Genomic DNA, 15402 nt, shown 5'->3' on the forward strand with positions numbered 1-15402 from the left:
AGAGCCTGCTTCTCTCTCTCCCTCTGCCTGCCACTCTGCTTACTTGCGCTTTCTAACTCTCTGTCAAATAAATTTTATAAAATCTTTGGGAAAAAAAAAAAGATAGTTGTCTAGCTGTGTCTCTTACCTTTCTTGGGGCACTGTACATCATACGTTATTTTGTTAATGACAAGTTTAAAATCATTCATTAGCAAAATATCCATCAAGGTTGAAGCTGAAATTTCACTGCCATCTGAAAGAAAAAAATCATGTACAAAATAAGTCCTTGTTTTAGACTGTAAGAACCATTTCCCAACATACAAAGAAATATTTACTAACTCAGGTTTTTGTAATACAGGAGTGGACATTTTCATGGGGCAGGGTTCTCCAATCCCCAATACCCTTCCCACGTTGAGGAACTCTCCCTTCCTGCTCTACCTCCCATTACACTGCACCAAAGAGAGCAGGCAGGGGCTCCCTCTCCCATGCTGTTAGTGGGCCTGGGGTCTAGGCAGATGTTCCTGGGGAGACTGTACCTGCAGAAGGTCAGGCTCAACTTGGGGGCAGGGGCAGGGATGGACTCTTCATAGCAAAGCCAGAGCAGGGGAGGTGACACTTGGAGGGGGCGGTGACGGTACAGGTGTCCGCAGCAGAGCGGGTGGATCCTAGGCTAACCTGGTCTTTGGTCTGTCCTCCCTTAGCTCCTGCCTTCTTTTGAGCCTGGCTTTCTGTCTATTCCAATCTCCAGAGCCTACTGACAGGCTCCATCGCTCTGCCAGAGTCCTTATCTGCTGCTGGTAGCTAAGCCCCTGACTGGCATGTGCAAGGCACACAAGTAATCACATTGAAAACCTGTTAATTATTAGAGGAGACTGACTGGTTCAAACTTGATAGCCAAACAGCACCACCAACCACTACCACACAGGGCTCCCTGATGTTCTAACTGGGTTGGGGGGTGGAGGAGTATGAGGCAAATCTTCCAGGGGCTGGGGGGGGGGGCGGGGTTTGGCAGAGATAGTAACAAACATAATTAAACCTAAGGAGTCAGTCAGCATGTGTGTGGTTTTTATGGAGGTCAAAAATGGTAGGAGAGGGGCGCCTGAGTGGCTCAGTGGGTTAAAGCCTCTGCCTCCAGCTCAGGTCAAGATCTCGAGGTCTTGGGATCGAGGCCCACATAGGGCTCTATGTTCAGCAGGGAGCCTGCTTCCTCCTTTCTCTCTGCTTGTGATCTCTGTCAAATAAATAAAGTCTTTAAAAGAAAAAGAAAAAAGAAAATGCAAAGACTTTAGAACATTTAAAAAAAAGAAAAGAAAATGGTAGGAGAGATTCTAATAGTAATTTCAAATATCCTAGGAACAATTCAGGAAGAAAAACAACAAAACAAAACCAAAAAAATGAAAAACAAAAACGTCCTTGAAATTTTTAACCTCAGCGTGCTTTCGCTCAGTCTCTTAGATGGCCGGGTTATTTTATTTTGGAACTAAACTTCAATGGAACCCAGGTGTTGAGAAAGCAAATTCACTGAACAATAAGCAAAACACTGTCGGTGGGTGGGAGTTTCTCTATCACTGTCCCTTTAGAACAGTCCAGGATGGGTAATTTTTGCCACTCCTGGCATTTGCCTGGCTACATCCTACCGGAGCTACTCCAACTACATTAATATGCATGACCGCAGTAATGCTGCTAGTAAAATCAGGAAAAACCTGGTTGTCTGCCTCCCATCTGGCTCTCCGTAGCTCTATTGTTCCAGAAGGCAGCAAGTCAAGTCTGCACCTGGGTCTGTTCCTCGAATTTGGCTGTTTGGGTTCCTGTTCATCAGTTGGGGTGACATCATTTTCCCAGGAATTGCCAAATAATTCAACCCACACTATGGGCAAAACTGTGACAAGCTTAGAACACTCTTTTCAAGCCCAAATTAAAGGCAGGCAAATTCCACCCACAGAACCTCTCTTTTTAAAGATGTGCAAGACACCAATCACTTTATATGACTTTGAAAGTGTCATTTAAAAATTTACATTTAAATGACTTCAAACCTACTCCTTCAAATAGGGCTATAAAAAGCAATCACCTGGGTATGATTTCTCAGCCCAAGTACTACATTATCCTTTATACTAATACAGGAAAGGTGGCAAATTGACGCGAAACACTCTTGAGGAGCTAATGATAGAGTTTTGAATTCTTCACCAAGTCTTGCGTGTACTGATTTAAACCCCAATAAAGTGTTTTCACTCAGTCTAAAGAGACCTTTTTCTCTAAGATTTCCTGTCTTTTCCATTGTGCTTTATGTTTCAAAGCTACTCACATTTTTAGAAACAAGCAGGGTCCATGTCAATCGCTGCTTTAACCTTGTTTATTTCATTCACTTAAGGGACACTTACTGAGTCCACACCACTGGGCAAGGGCTGTGCTCGGTGCCCCTCCAGGAACACGGGCTGGCAGCTAGCTGCGGCTTCTTAAAAGCTCAGGAAGGCAGGCACTGGCCCAGTGCAGAAGGCCCGAGGGTGTGCCATGCTCCTGGGACCGTTCAGTCTAGTTCAGAGATGAAGAGCTAAGCCGCTGTGCCACAGGACTAAAACCTTCTTCTCTGATCCTGTTTTTATCAGAAAGAAAGCTCCCCTTCCAGTTAAATCCAAAGCCCTTACTGCAGCCTACAATAAAGCTTGCCCTAATCTGTCCCTCTGCTCCTACTTTACCTAGCTGCCTCCTCTGTAGCCACAGTGGCTCATCTCCCACCCCTGGGCCTCTGCCAGAAGAGCTCACCCATCTACGCAGCTCCCTCTCCTCTTCCAGGTCTTCCCAAAACCTGACCTTAGCAAGCATTCCCTCACCCCCACCGAGGTCCCTGAGAGCATCTCCTCCCACAGTACACACACCCCACTCTGCAAGCATCTCCCCCTACACCATGCCCCCCCACAGCACTCTCCCCATTCTATGAGCACCTCCCCCCATAACACCCCCCCAACTCCAGAGCACCTCCCTGGACACCACATAAACACCTGCTTGCTCCACAAGCACTTCCCCACCACCACAGCCCCCTACTCTGCCTTATCTCTGTAATATTCATTACGTAACACACTACGTAATTCCTTCACCCTTTTCTTTCTCTTTTTAAAACATAACCTCAAAAAGAGGAGGACTGGGCGCCTGGGTGGCTCACTGGGTTGAGCCTCTGCCTTCGGCTCAGGTCATGATCCCAGGGTCCTGGGATCGAGTCCCGTATCGGGCTCTCTGCTTGGCAGGGAGCCTGCTTCCTCCTCTCTCTCTGCCTGCCTCTCTACCTACTTATGATCTCTGTCAAATAAATAAATAAAATCTTAAAAAAAAAAAGGGGGGGGGGAGGACTGTTTTACCTCTGTTCTGCCTCTGGCACCTAGACCCGTGCCTGGAATATGTTAGATGCTCAATTTGTTGAGCAATTTTTTAAATTTAATTCAATTAATTAATATATAGTTATTATTAGTTTCAGAGACAGAGGTCAGCGATTCATCAGTCTTATACAACAGCCAGCACTCATCACGTCAAGCGTCCTCTTTAATGCCCATCATCCAGTTACCCCATCCCCCCACCTTCTCCCCTCCAGCAACCCTGTTTGTTTCCCAGAGTTAAGAGTTTCTTATGGTTTGTCTCCCTTTGTGACTCCGTCTTCTTTTTCCCTCCCTTCCCTTTTGATCCTCTGTTTTGTTTCTTAAATTCCACATATGAGTGAGGTCATATGATAACTATCTTTCTCTGACATTTCACTCAGCATGAGACCCTCTAGAAAATAAATTTTTAAATTTTTCCAATTTCTGTATCTACCCCTTATTTGGTTCTGGACTTGGACAGGGAAAAAGAATGTTTATTTTCTTTTCAAAACTGTTAACAGTAATCATTAATGCTTCAGTAACTTTATTCTAAGCATGTAATGCTACAATAAAATGAAAATGCAAATTTGGTCATTTATCTCTATTTGTAGCCTCTATGTTGGGCTGGGGTAAAGGATTCTTTATTCTATTTTCAGGGCAACAGGTCCAAGACCACTTCAGACCATGAAGACATAAAAGCTAGATCCTAAAACTTGAAATGTCTAGTGATTAAACACCTTACTGGTATTAAAATATATGTATGTTCTTCCTGAAAGTGAGCCATCGGAAAACATATGAGATCATGATGCTTTATAATAAAGATTAATGAAGTATTTATATAATTATTCACTAGCTATTTTAATCATTAGAGCTGCATTTCATTTTCTAATTATTCAAATTGTGCTGAAAATTACACACTTATCAAGGTCATTAAAATTTTTTCAGGAAAAATTTTAGGGCTAAGATTTTGAAATAAGTAACTGAAATTTACATCAAACTTACTCCATTCATTCTTTATTCACTGGAGTTAATTTTTTTTTTAAGATTTTATTTATTTGGCAGACAGAGATCACAAGTAGGCAGAGAGGCAGGCAGAGAGAGAGGAGGAAGCAGGCTCCCTGTGGAGCAGAGAGTCCTACTCGGGGCTCGATCCCAGGACCCTGGGATCATGACCTGAGCCGAAGGCAGAGGCTTTAACCCACTGAGCCACTCAGGCACCCCTCACTGGAGTTAATTTTCTTATATTACTGATATACAAAAATGAAGGGCACAGTAAAGGCCAACCATTTATTATGCAATGAATTAAAGAATCAACTGTCTAGAATAAGAATAAAGGTTCAGAAAAAGAAAAAAAAGACAAGTGGGAAAAAAAATATATATATATACCTGCTGTGAAGATGGCTGCCGTTTTGACACCTTTATCTTCATTTTGTAGGTCCTGAAGGAATGAACCAACTGTTGATGACATTGGTTTGACCACAAATTGACAGCGCTCTTTTCTGGATGGCAAAGTAAGTGTTATCAAGGGAAGGCCGTGTTTATAATTAACTGTTACTTCTGTCAAGGAAAAAAAAGTAGGAATATAAAAATTGATAAAATTTAGCTTTTTAAAAAGCAACTTTAAAATACAAGGTTCTATGAAGAATGCTTAAATATGGAATTCATAACCCTCTGAATTCCTACAATAGTGCCTTCATTGTACTACAATTTACCTATACTCTACCATTCTATAACATTTCGTTAAGCATGTGCCACACTTTATTATAATTATCTGCTTATTGTCTTCCCAGGTGAAGAGTTGGGTTTTTGAGGGCAAAAACTGCCTCAAATTCATCTATACCTCATTTGTTGCTGGGGTGGGAGTTTGCCAAAAGACATAGTATGGCAGCAGAAAAGGGAGGAAGTGAACTAGGGGTGGGGTGGGGGAAGAGAAAGGAGGGGGACAAAAAGAGTCCGTTTTGCTCAAAACCCCTCATTCTCCTTTTATTTGCAAGAATGTAAATATCCTAGCACAGGAATCTAAAAAGTGATAAGAAAGCTTACCATTAGGGGGCACCACTGTACTATAAAGATGTGATTGATAGTATTTAAGATTTCCACACAGCTGCATGCACAAAACCTGTAAGAAAGATTATTTCTTCTTTTAGAAAAAGTGGGAAAGCTGAAATAAGTGTCTTTACTGAAGATTTTCCTAACTTTATAGGACAAGCATGATAAACACTTCAGCCTCCCACACAGACCCAGATAAGCCCTTAGAGAAGTTCACCAAACCTTTCAGATGGCTTTGTTGTCCCATGTGGTAGGCACTAGACACACGTGACCATTAAAGTTAAAAGGAACACTAATAATTCAGTTTCTCAGTCACCTTTACCACCTTTCAAGTGCTCGACAGCTCTGTGTGCCTGGGGGCTACGGTGTTTGCACAGAACAGAACATTTCCATCATCACAGAAAGTTCTATCAGAAAGCACTGCTGGGCCTAGAACATCTAAAATGGCTCCTTGACTGTGGGACACGTTGGGAGTTTGTGCTGGTGTTTGGTTGACAGTTGTACTGGGGCTTAAGGAAGGCCAGATGACATCACAGCACAGCAGGGCACAGAGACACTGTTGTAGTCACTGAAAGAAAGGGCACTGAGAAATAGGGTGTCCATAGGCATTTGGCACTTCAAAGAACCTACACCAGAGGAATCAGTATCAAAGCAACCAATGATCCAGTATGCAGCCAAACATGGGGCTTGAACTCATGACCCTGAGATCAGGACTTGAAAGAGCTGGGACTCTTCGCCGACTGAACCTCCCAGGTGCCCCAACATCCAGTGTTTTTTAATGTATCACCTTGCAAAGCGTTCCTTAAAAGTAAGTGTGCCAGGAATTATCCAATGAAGAATTATTTTTCTGGCTTTTTAAAGTTTTAAGTAATCTCCACACCCAGCGTGGGGCTCAAACTCAAAACCTAGAGAATCAAGAGTTACACACTCCACAGAGTGGACTGAACCTCCCAGGTGCCCCCAAAATTCTTTCCAAAATTCTATTTGTCAAGTTTTCACTTATACAATAAATCAAATAGTTAAAAATGTGCTCACTGACCTGAAAAAATGAAACAATGACAATGACTCAAATGATGTTCCATTACGCTCAAAATCAGAACAATGTTAATAAATTAAACAAAACATTCAGCTACACATTTCTAGGATTATATACAACATAGGCTATTACTTAAAACAAAATATCATCTGTCACATTAATTTAAGGCCGTTCATTTGAATTTTATTTCTAAATATAACTCACTACTAAGATGAAAAGGAAGAAAACCCTGACTACGTCTTAAGATAGATGCAGCTCTCAAAGAATACAGATACGAAGAAGTTTTCCAAGTTTGGATAATGGATAGTACAATACTGTTGTTTTTTTCCTACTACTTTTAAACTACAAGAAACCAAGTATCCACTTGAAAACACGTCAGAATTCTCTACCAAAATACTTCTTTAAAAATATTTAATGATATAAACGATTCTCCACATATAAAAGGCAAATATAAAACCGCAGAGTGTAAAAGTGAAAGCCTTGCCCTTTACTTCTGCACCAAAACCTCCCTCCACCACTGTTAGTGGTGACGAAAACTCTCTCCTCCTCTAAAGTTCAGTCTGGCTCCTCTAGGCCTGACTAAGCCCCATCCCGGCGCGTGTCCTCTAAGAACCCCTTTTAGCAAGAATCCTGTCAGTGTGGCCAGCATCCTCCACCCTCCATATCCAACCAAACTCCTCATTCTCCACAGTCCCCCAACCCCATCCATACGTATTACCTGATCATTCTCATCTGCCTTCAGCAAGAATCCTAGTAGTCAGTTCAGCTAAGAATTACCCTGCCCTCTCGAGTTATTTTCCATCAACCCTGCCCTTCCATATAAATCCCTGTTTTCCCTTGCAGTATTTGGAGTCGAGCCCAATCTCTCTCCCCACCGCAAAACCCTCTAGTTACAGTCTCCTGAATAAACTCAACCTTACAACAGGACCATGAAACTTTTTTTTTTTTTTAAGATTTTTATTTATTTGACAGAGACAGACACATGAAAGAGGGAACACAAGCAGGGGGAGTGGGAGAGGGAGAAGCAGGCTTGCTGCTGAGCAGGGAGCCTGTTGTGGGGCGGGATCCTAGGACCCTGGGATCATGACCTGAGCCGAAGGCAGATGCTTAATGACTGAGCCACCCAGGCACCCACATGAACCATTTTTTTTTAAGATTTTATTTATTTGACAGATAGAGATCACAAGTAGGCAGAGAGGCAGGCAGAGAGAGAGAGGAAGGGAAGCAGGCTCCCTGCTGAGCAGAGAGCCCGATGGATGCGGGGCTGGATCCCAGGACCTGAGACCATGACCTGAGCCGAAGGCAGAGGCTTAACCCACTGAGCCACCCAGGCGTTCCAGCCAACGAACCATTTTTTAATAGTAGTTTCGTAAGTATCCTTCCAGGATTTTTCCCTCTATGTTGCCACTTTACATAACTAGCTAAATTTTATCCTAGAGTCTTTCTATAGCTAGACAGCTTATGAATTAGGTTTTAGATGCCAATTACCATTGGCATCTTCCCAATCAGGAAGTATTGATCATTTAATGTGCTGATGGAAGTTTCTGGTCCACTACTGAGATCATTTTAGAGGCAACCACTTGACAACAAGAAAATTCTGAAAGGTACGGCAGCCAGAGAAAACACTCAGCGCTTTCTCAAGCATTTGCCGGCCTCTAAGAATCACCTGAAGAGCTCAGTATCATCTACGGTGAAGTAGACTGAGCTTGCTAAAAACAGATTCCTGGACTCCACCCTGAGATTTCTGATCTAGTAAGTCTGAGGTCAAGTGGGAGAATCTGCATTTTCAGTAAGCTCCAGGGTTATACCGGAAGTTACAGGTGTGAGGCTCACGCTTGGAGCAGCTGGGCTCTAGGATACCCTCGGTGACCCCTCAGGGCACTACGCTAAATTTCTGCACAGAACCATTTTGATTGATTTTAACTCATGAAAGCACCTTCTTTATCTACAAATCCTGTCATTCCCTCAAGGTCCAGCTCAAAAGCCATTTCCTCTTTATGTCTTCCTGGGAGATCACAAAGGTCACAGTGGAGAGAACACAGGCTTTGCAAGCAGAGCAAGTGCGAATCTCAGCTTCAAGATATACCAGCCTGCTTGATCTTGGACAGGCTAAGTGATCAGGAAGATAGGGGTTATGAGAACAAGGAGGAGATGGCTATATTAGAAGATGACGAAAGGGAAAATATCATTAATATAGGAGAGGTCTGTTTCAGCTTCAAAGTAAAAGGGAGGCAGGTGTTAGTAGAAAGAAGCTGTGCAATGAGCCTATGTCCAGGCCAATTAACAAGACCAGACTGCTTCTAACGCTCTGCCATACTTTCCATTAAATTTATTATTGTTAATAAAATCAAGATGTGGGGGTTTTTTTTTACATTTTTAAAAATGTGACCCAGTGATCCCACCTCCTAGTTGTTTACCCTAGAGAAATGAAAACTTAACTTCACGCGACCTGTACAAATACTATTTCCTTTCCACCCACTAGTGTGCCATCTCCCTGGGAGCAGGGAGGGGGCTGGTCTGGTTCACTAATGTATCCCTGACACACCTGACATGCAAGATAGGGGCTCAATAATTATATGTTAAATAAATGTGGGAATACCTTCGAGCTAGTAAGGGAAAATAACTTTCAACCTAGAACACTATCTCAGGAATATTACTGAAGGTTGAAAGAAAAGAGTTTTCATATATACAGAGATCACAGTTTCCTTCCCATACATCTTTGTTGAAGAACTTCGCCAGGAAAAAGGGAATTAACCCGATGGAAGAGAACACCTTTTTGGGCTGAATTGCACTGTGTCTTCCCTCTAACCCACAGATTCATGTTGAAGCCGTAACCTCCAGTATCTCTGAATGAGAATATATTTTGAGGAGGTAATTAAGTCAAAATGGGGACATGAGTGTGCCCTAATCTACTATGACTGGTGTCCTTCCAAGAACAGGAGATTTGGGCACAAACATGAGCATACACAGGAAAAACCATGGAAGGACACACTGAGAAGATGGCCATTCAGAAGCCATGGAGAGAGGACTCAGAAGAAACCAAACTTGCCAACACCTTCACCTCAGACTTTTGTCTTCCAGAACTGTAAAACAAAGCTATTGTTTAAGCCACTCAGCCTGAGGTTATTTTGTCAAGAAAGCCCCAGGAAACAGATACAAACACCAAAGCTAAAAAATACAACGTAAATAAACTATTCATTTTAAGAAGTTTTAAACCATTTTTTCATATTAAAATGACTATTAAATTCTAAGCAAGATTTGGTATGTTACACAATGGATTCTTAGAACATGTGAAGATCCTTGTCATGTTCAGGAAGAGGGCAAAGACAGTGAAAAACTTAAGACTTTGTTAGAAAAACTGTAATTACATGTGTATGTTAAACACTTAAAGGAAACCACTCAGGGCGCCTGGGTGGCTCAGTGGGTTAAAAAGCCTTTGGCTCAGGTCATGATCCCAAGGTCTGGGGATTGAGTCCCGTGTTGGGCTCTCTCCCTGCCTGCTTCTCAGTCTCTCTCTGCCTGCCTGCCTCTCTGCCTACTTATGATCTCGGTCTGTCAAACAAATACATAAAAATCTCAAAAAAAAAAAAAAAAAAGAAGAAGAAGAAACCACTCAATCTACAGTTTCTTAAGTGCTAGAAAAAAAATAGAACAAAAATTTTCAAGGAAAGCAGGCAGAAAAAAGCAAAAAACTTTTAAAAACTAGAAGACCAAAAAAAAAAAGGACTAAAAGAAATGTAAAAAAAAAAAAAAAAAAAAGTCATTGTGCCAACTTGAGAAATATAGAAAACAGACATGTACAATCCCACCAACCCGACTTCATTTATGCAAGCCTTCCTTCAGATATTTACGTTCTTGTAATCACAGCCCACGGAGAACTGATCATTAATGTTTTATAACCATTTACCTACCTCAAAAACTTTTCATAAACAAAATAATTTTATTTTTTTTAATTTTTTAAAAAAGATTCACATATATGCTGATTTTTTTCTTACAAATATGCAAAGACAATTCAAGGAGAAAGATAACTCAGTAAGACTTTATATTCTTATAGCAGTTTTTAAGTTTACAGAAAAATTGAGACAAAGGTACAGAGATTTCCTGTATGGCCTCTGCCCCATGCATAACCTCCCCTGGGTGCTTGCAACACCCTCACTGGAGTGGTCCATTGTTAACAACTGGTGAGCCTACACAGACACAATCAAAACCACCCACGGTCCACAGCTTACACCAGGGCTCACTCTTGCTGTACATTCAGTGACTCTGGACAAACGCATAATGGCATGTCTCCACCATTATAGTATCATACAGAGTAGGTTAATTGCCTTAAAAAACTCTGCTCTGCCTATTCATCCCTTTCTCTCTCACCACCCCAACTGCTGGCAATCACTGATCTTTTTACTGTCTCCATAGTTCTGTCTTTTATTATTATCATTATTATAACATATAATGTATTATTTGTTTCAGGGGTACAGGTCTGTCTCACACAATTCACAGCACTCACCATAGCACATACCCTTCCCAATGTCCATCATCCAGCCACCCTCCTCCTCCTCCACTCCAGTAACCCTCAGTTTGTTTCCTGAGATTAAGAGTCTCTCATGCTTTGTCTCCCTCTCTGGTTTCGACTTACTTCATTCATCTCTCCCTTGCCCTATGATCCTCTGCCTTGTTTCTCTAATTCCACGTATCAGTGAGATCATAGGACTATTGTCTTTCTCTGACTGAATTATTTTGCTTAGCATAATACCCTCCAGTTCTAGTCACATCATTGCAAATGGCAAGATGTCTTTTTATGGCTGCATAATATTCCATTGTATATCTATACTACATCTTCTTTATCCATTCATCTGTTGGTAGACATCTAGGCTCCTTCCATAGTTTGGCTATTGTGGACATTGCTGCTATAAACATTGGAGTGGAGGTGTCCCTTCAGATTACATCTGTATCTTTGGGGTAAATACCCAGTAGTGCAATTGTTGGGTCATAGGGTATCACTATTTACAACTTTTTGAGGAACCTCCATGCTGTTTCCCAGAATGGTTGCACCAGTTTGCAGTCCCACCAACAGTGTAGGAGGGTTCCCCTTTCTCCATATCCTTGCCAGCATCTGTCATTTCCAGACTTGTTAATTTTAGCCATTCCAACTGATGTGAGGTGGTATCTCATCATGGTTTTGATCTGTATTTCCCTGATGCCGAGTGATGTTGAGCACTTTTTCCATGTGTCTTTTGGCCATTTGGATGGATGTCAGAACAGAAATGTCTGTTCGTGTCTTCTGCCCACGTCTTGATTGGATTATTTGTTCTTTGGGTGTTGAGTTTGATAAGTAGCCCTTTATCTGATAGACCATCTGCAAATATCTTTTCCCATTCTGTTGGTTGTCTTTTAGTCTTTTAGTTTTGTTGATTATTTCTTTTGCTGTGCAAAAGCTTTTTAACTTGATGCAGTCCCATTTTTGCCCTCGCTTCCCTTGCCTTTGGCTAGGAAGAAGTTGCCGAGGCTAAGGTTGAAGAGGTTGCTGCCTGTGTTCTCAAGTATTTTGATGGATTCCTGCCTCACTGAGGTCTTTTCATCCATTTTGAGTCTATTTTTATGTGTGGTGTAAGGAAATGGTCCAGTTTCATTCTTCTGCATGTGGCTAATTTTCCCAACACTATTTGTTGAAGAGACTGTCCTTTTTCCATTGGACATTCTTTCTAGCTTTGTCGAAGAGTAGTTGACCATAGAACTGAAGGTTCATTTTTGGGCTCCCTGTTCTGTTTCATTGATCTGTGTGTCTGTTTTTTGTCAGTACCATACTGACTTGATGGTTACAGCTTTGTAATAGAGCTTAAAGTCTGGGATTGGGATGCCACCAGCTCTGGTTTTCTTTTTCAACAATCCACTGGCTATTCGAGGTCTTTTCTGGTTTCATACAAATTTTAGGATTACTTGTTCCATTTCTGCGATAAAAAGTTGATGGTATTTTGACAGGGATTGCTTTAGGTGTAGCACAGACATTTTACCAATATTTGTTCTTCCAATCCATGAGCATAGAATGTTTTTCCATTTCTATGTGTCTTCCTCAATTTCTTTCATAAGTATTCCATAGTTTTCTGAGCACAGATTCTTTGCCTCTTTGGTTAGATTTATTCCAAGGTATCTTACAATTTTGAGTGAAATTATAAATGGGATTAACTTAATTTCTCTTTCTTCTGTCTTGCTGCTGGTGTATAGAAATGCAACTGGTTTCTGCACATTTTTTAAAAAATATTTTATTTATTTTAAAGAGTTTATTTATTTGACAGAGAGATCACAAATAGAGAGGCAGGCAGAGAGAGAGAGAAGGAGAAAGCAGGCTCCTCACTGAGCAGAGAGCCCAATGCTGGACTCGATCCCAGGACCCCGAGATTATGACCTGAGCTGAAGAGAGAGGCTTAACCCACTGAGCCACCCAGGTGCCCCTCTGTGCATTTATTTTATATCCTGACACTTTACTGAATTCCTGTATGAGTTCTAGAAGTTTTGGGGTGGAGTCTTTTGGGTTTTCCACATGAAGTATAATATCTGCAAAGAGTGAGGATTTCGTTTCTCTTTGCCAATATGGATGCCTTTTAATTCTTTTTATTGTCTGATTACTGAGGCTAGGACTTCTAGTACTACGTTAGTACTACAGCAGTGGTGATAGTGAACAGCCTTGCTGTGTTCCTGACCTTAGGGGAAAAGCTCTCAGTTCTTCCCCATTGAGAATGATATTTGTTGATGATATTGTAGTATGTACCCTCTATCCCTACCGTGTAAAGAGTTTCAATCAAGAAAGGATGCTGTACTTTGTCAAAGGATTTTTCTGGATCTATTGAGAGTTATCATACGGTTCTTGTCCTTCCTTTTATTAAAGTAGTGTATTACACTGATTGATTTGTGGATGTTGAACCAAACTTGCAGCCCAGAAATAAATCCCACTTGGTCCTGGTGAATAAACCTTTCAATGTACTGCTGAATTCTACTGGCTAGTATTTTGGTGAGAATTTTGGCATCCATGTTCACCAGGGATACAGGTCTATAATTCTCCTTTTTGGTGCGGTCTTTGTCTGGTTTTGGGATCAAGATAATGCTGATCTCATAAAATGAGTTTGGAAGTTTTTCCTTCCATTTCTACTTTTTGGAACAGTTTCAGGAGAACAGGTATTAATTCTTCTTTAAATGTTTGGTAGAACTGCCCTGGGAAGCCATCTGACCCTGGGCTCTTGATTGTTGGGAGATTTTTGATGACTGCTTCAATCTCCTTGCTGGTTATGGGTCTGTTCAGGTTTCCTATTTCCTCCTGGTTCAGGTTTGGTAGTTTATACTCTAAGAATGAATCCATTTCTTCCAGATTGTCTAATTTGCTGGCATGTAGTTGCCCATAATATGTTCTTATAATTGTTTGCATTTCTTTGGTGTTGGTTGTCATCTCTCCTCTTTCACTCATGATTTTATTAATTTGGGTCCTTTCTCTTTTCTTTTTGAGAAGTCTGGCCAGGGAGTTATCAATCTTATTAATTCTTTCAAAGAATCAGCTCCTAGTTTTATTGATCTATTCTACTGTTCTTTTTGTTTCTATTTCATTGATTTCTGCTCTGATCTTTATTATTTCTCTTCTGCTCAGTTTAGGCTTTATTTGCTATTCTTTTTCAGCTCCACTAGGTATAGAGTTAGGTTGTATATTTGAGGCCTTTCTGGTCTCTTGAGAAAGGCTTATACTGCTATCTACCTCCCTCTTAGGACCACCTTTCCTGCATCCCAACGATTTTAAACAGTTTTCATTTTCATTTGTTTCCATGAATTTTTTAAATTCTTCTTTAATTTCCTGGTTGACCCACTCATTCTTTTTTTTTTTTAAGGTTTTATTTATTTGTCAGAGAGAGAGAGTGAGCACAGGCAGACAGAATGGCAGGCAGAGTCAGAGGGAGAAGCAGGCTCCCCGCTGAGCAAGGAGCCTGACGTGGGACTCGATCCCAGGATGCCGGGATCATGACCCAAGCCGAAGGCAGCCACCTAACCAGCTGAGCCACCCAGGCGTCCCTGACCCATTCATTCTTTAGTAGGCTGCTCCTTAGCCTCCATGTATTTGAGTTCTTTCCAACTTTCCTCTTGTGACTGGGCTCAAGTTTCAAAACACTGTGGTCTGAAAACAAGCAGGGAACGATCCCAATCTTTTGGTATCAGTTGAGAGCTGATGTGTGACCTAGTATGTGATCTAGATCTATTCTGGAGACTGTCCCATGTGCAGTAGAGAAGAATGCATCTTCTGCTGCTTTAGGATGGAATGTTCTGAATATGTATGTGAAGTCCATCTTGTCCAGTGTGTCATTCAAAGCCCTCATTTCCTTGTTAATCTTTTGCTTAGATGATCTGTCCATTTCAGTGAAGGGGGGGGTTTAAAGTCCCCTACTGTTATTTGTATTATTGTCGATGTACTTCTATGATTTTATTATTAATTGGCTTATATAATTGGCTGCTCCCATTTTAGGGGCATAGATATTTGCAATTAGATCTTTTTATTGGATAGACCCTTTAAGTATGTTATAGTGTCCTTCCTCATCTTTTATTTCAGTCTTTGGTTTAAAATCTAATTTGTGGGCGCCTGGGTGGTCAGTGGGTTAAGTCTCTACCTTCAGCTCAGGTCATGGCCTCAGGGTCCTGGGATCAAGCCCCACATTGGGCTCTCTGCTTGGTGGAGAGCCTGCTTCTCCCTCTCTCTCTACCTGCCTCTCTGCCTACTTGTGATCTCTCTTTGTCAAATAAATAAATAAAATCTTTAAAAAAATCTAATTTGGCTGATATAAGGATTGCGACCCAGCTTTCTTTTGATGTCCATTAGCATGATAAATGGTTTTCCATCCCCTCACTTTAAATCTGGAGGCATCTCTGGGTCTAAAATGAGTCTCTTACAGAGAGTAAATCAATGGGTCTTGCTTTTTTATCCAACCCAATACCCCGTGTTTTTTGACTGGGGTACTTAGCCATTTA

General features: G+C 41.3%; 1 protein-coding gene across 3 annotated transcripts in view; it reads right to left on the bottom strand.

Moving 5' to 3' along the window:
* MCUB (mitochondrial calcium uniporter dominant negative subunit beta) overlaps positions 1–15402 on the bottom strand; it is a 106511-nt gene that overhangs the window by 19945 nt on the left and 71164 nt on the right. For all 3 annotated transcript variants that reach the window (XM_044224278.1, XM_044224280.1, XM_044224279.1), the window contains exons 2-4: positions 5367–5442; positions 4710–4880; positions 128–232 (exon numbers count right to left, since the gene is read on the bottom strand). In XM_044224278.1, the coding sequence (XP_044080213.1) occupies positions 128–232; positions 4710–4880; positions 5367–5442 (352 nt within the window). The remainder of the gene's footprint in view (positions 1–127; positions 233–4709; positions 4881–5366; positions 5443–15402) is intronic.

The sequence above is a fragment of the Neovison vison genome, chromosome 11 (assembly GCF_020171115.1).
Source record: "Neovison vison isolate M4711 chromosome 11, ASM_NN_V1, whole genome shotgun sequence".
NCBI classification, from domain to species: Eukaryota; Metazoa; Chordata; class Mammalia; order Carnivora; family Mustelidae; genus Neogale; species Neogale vison.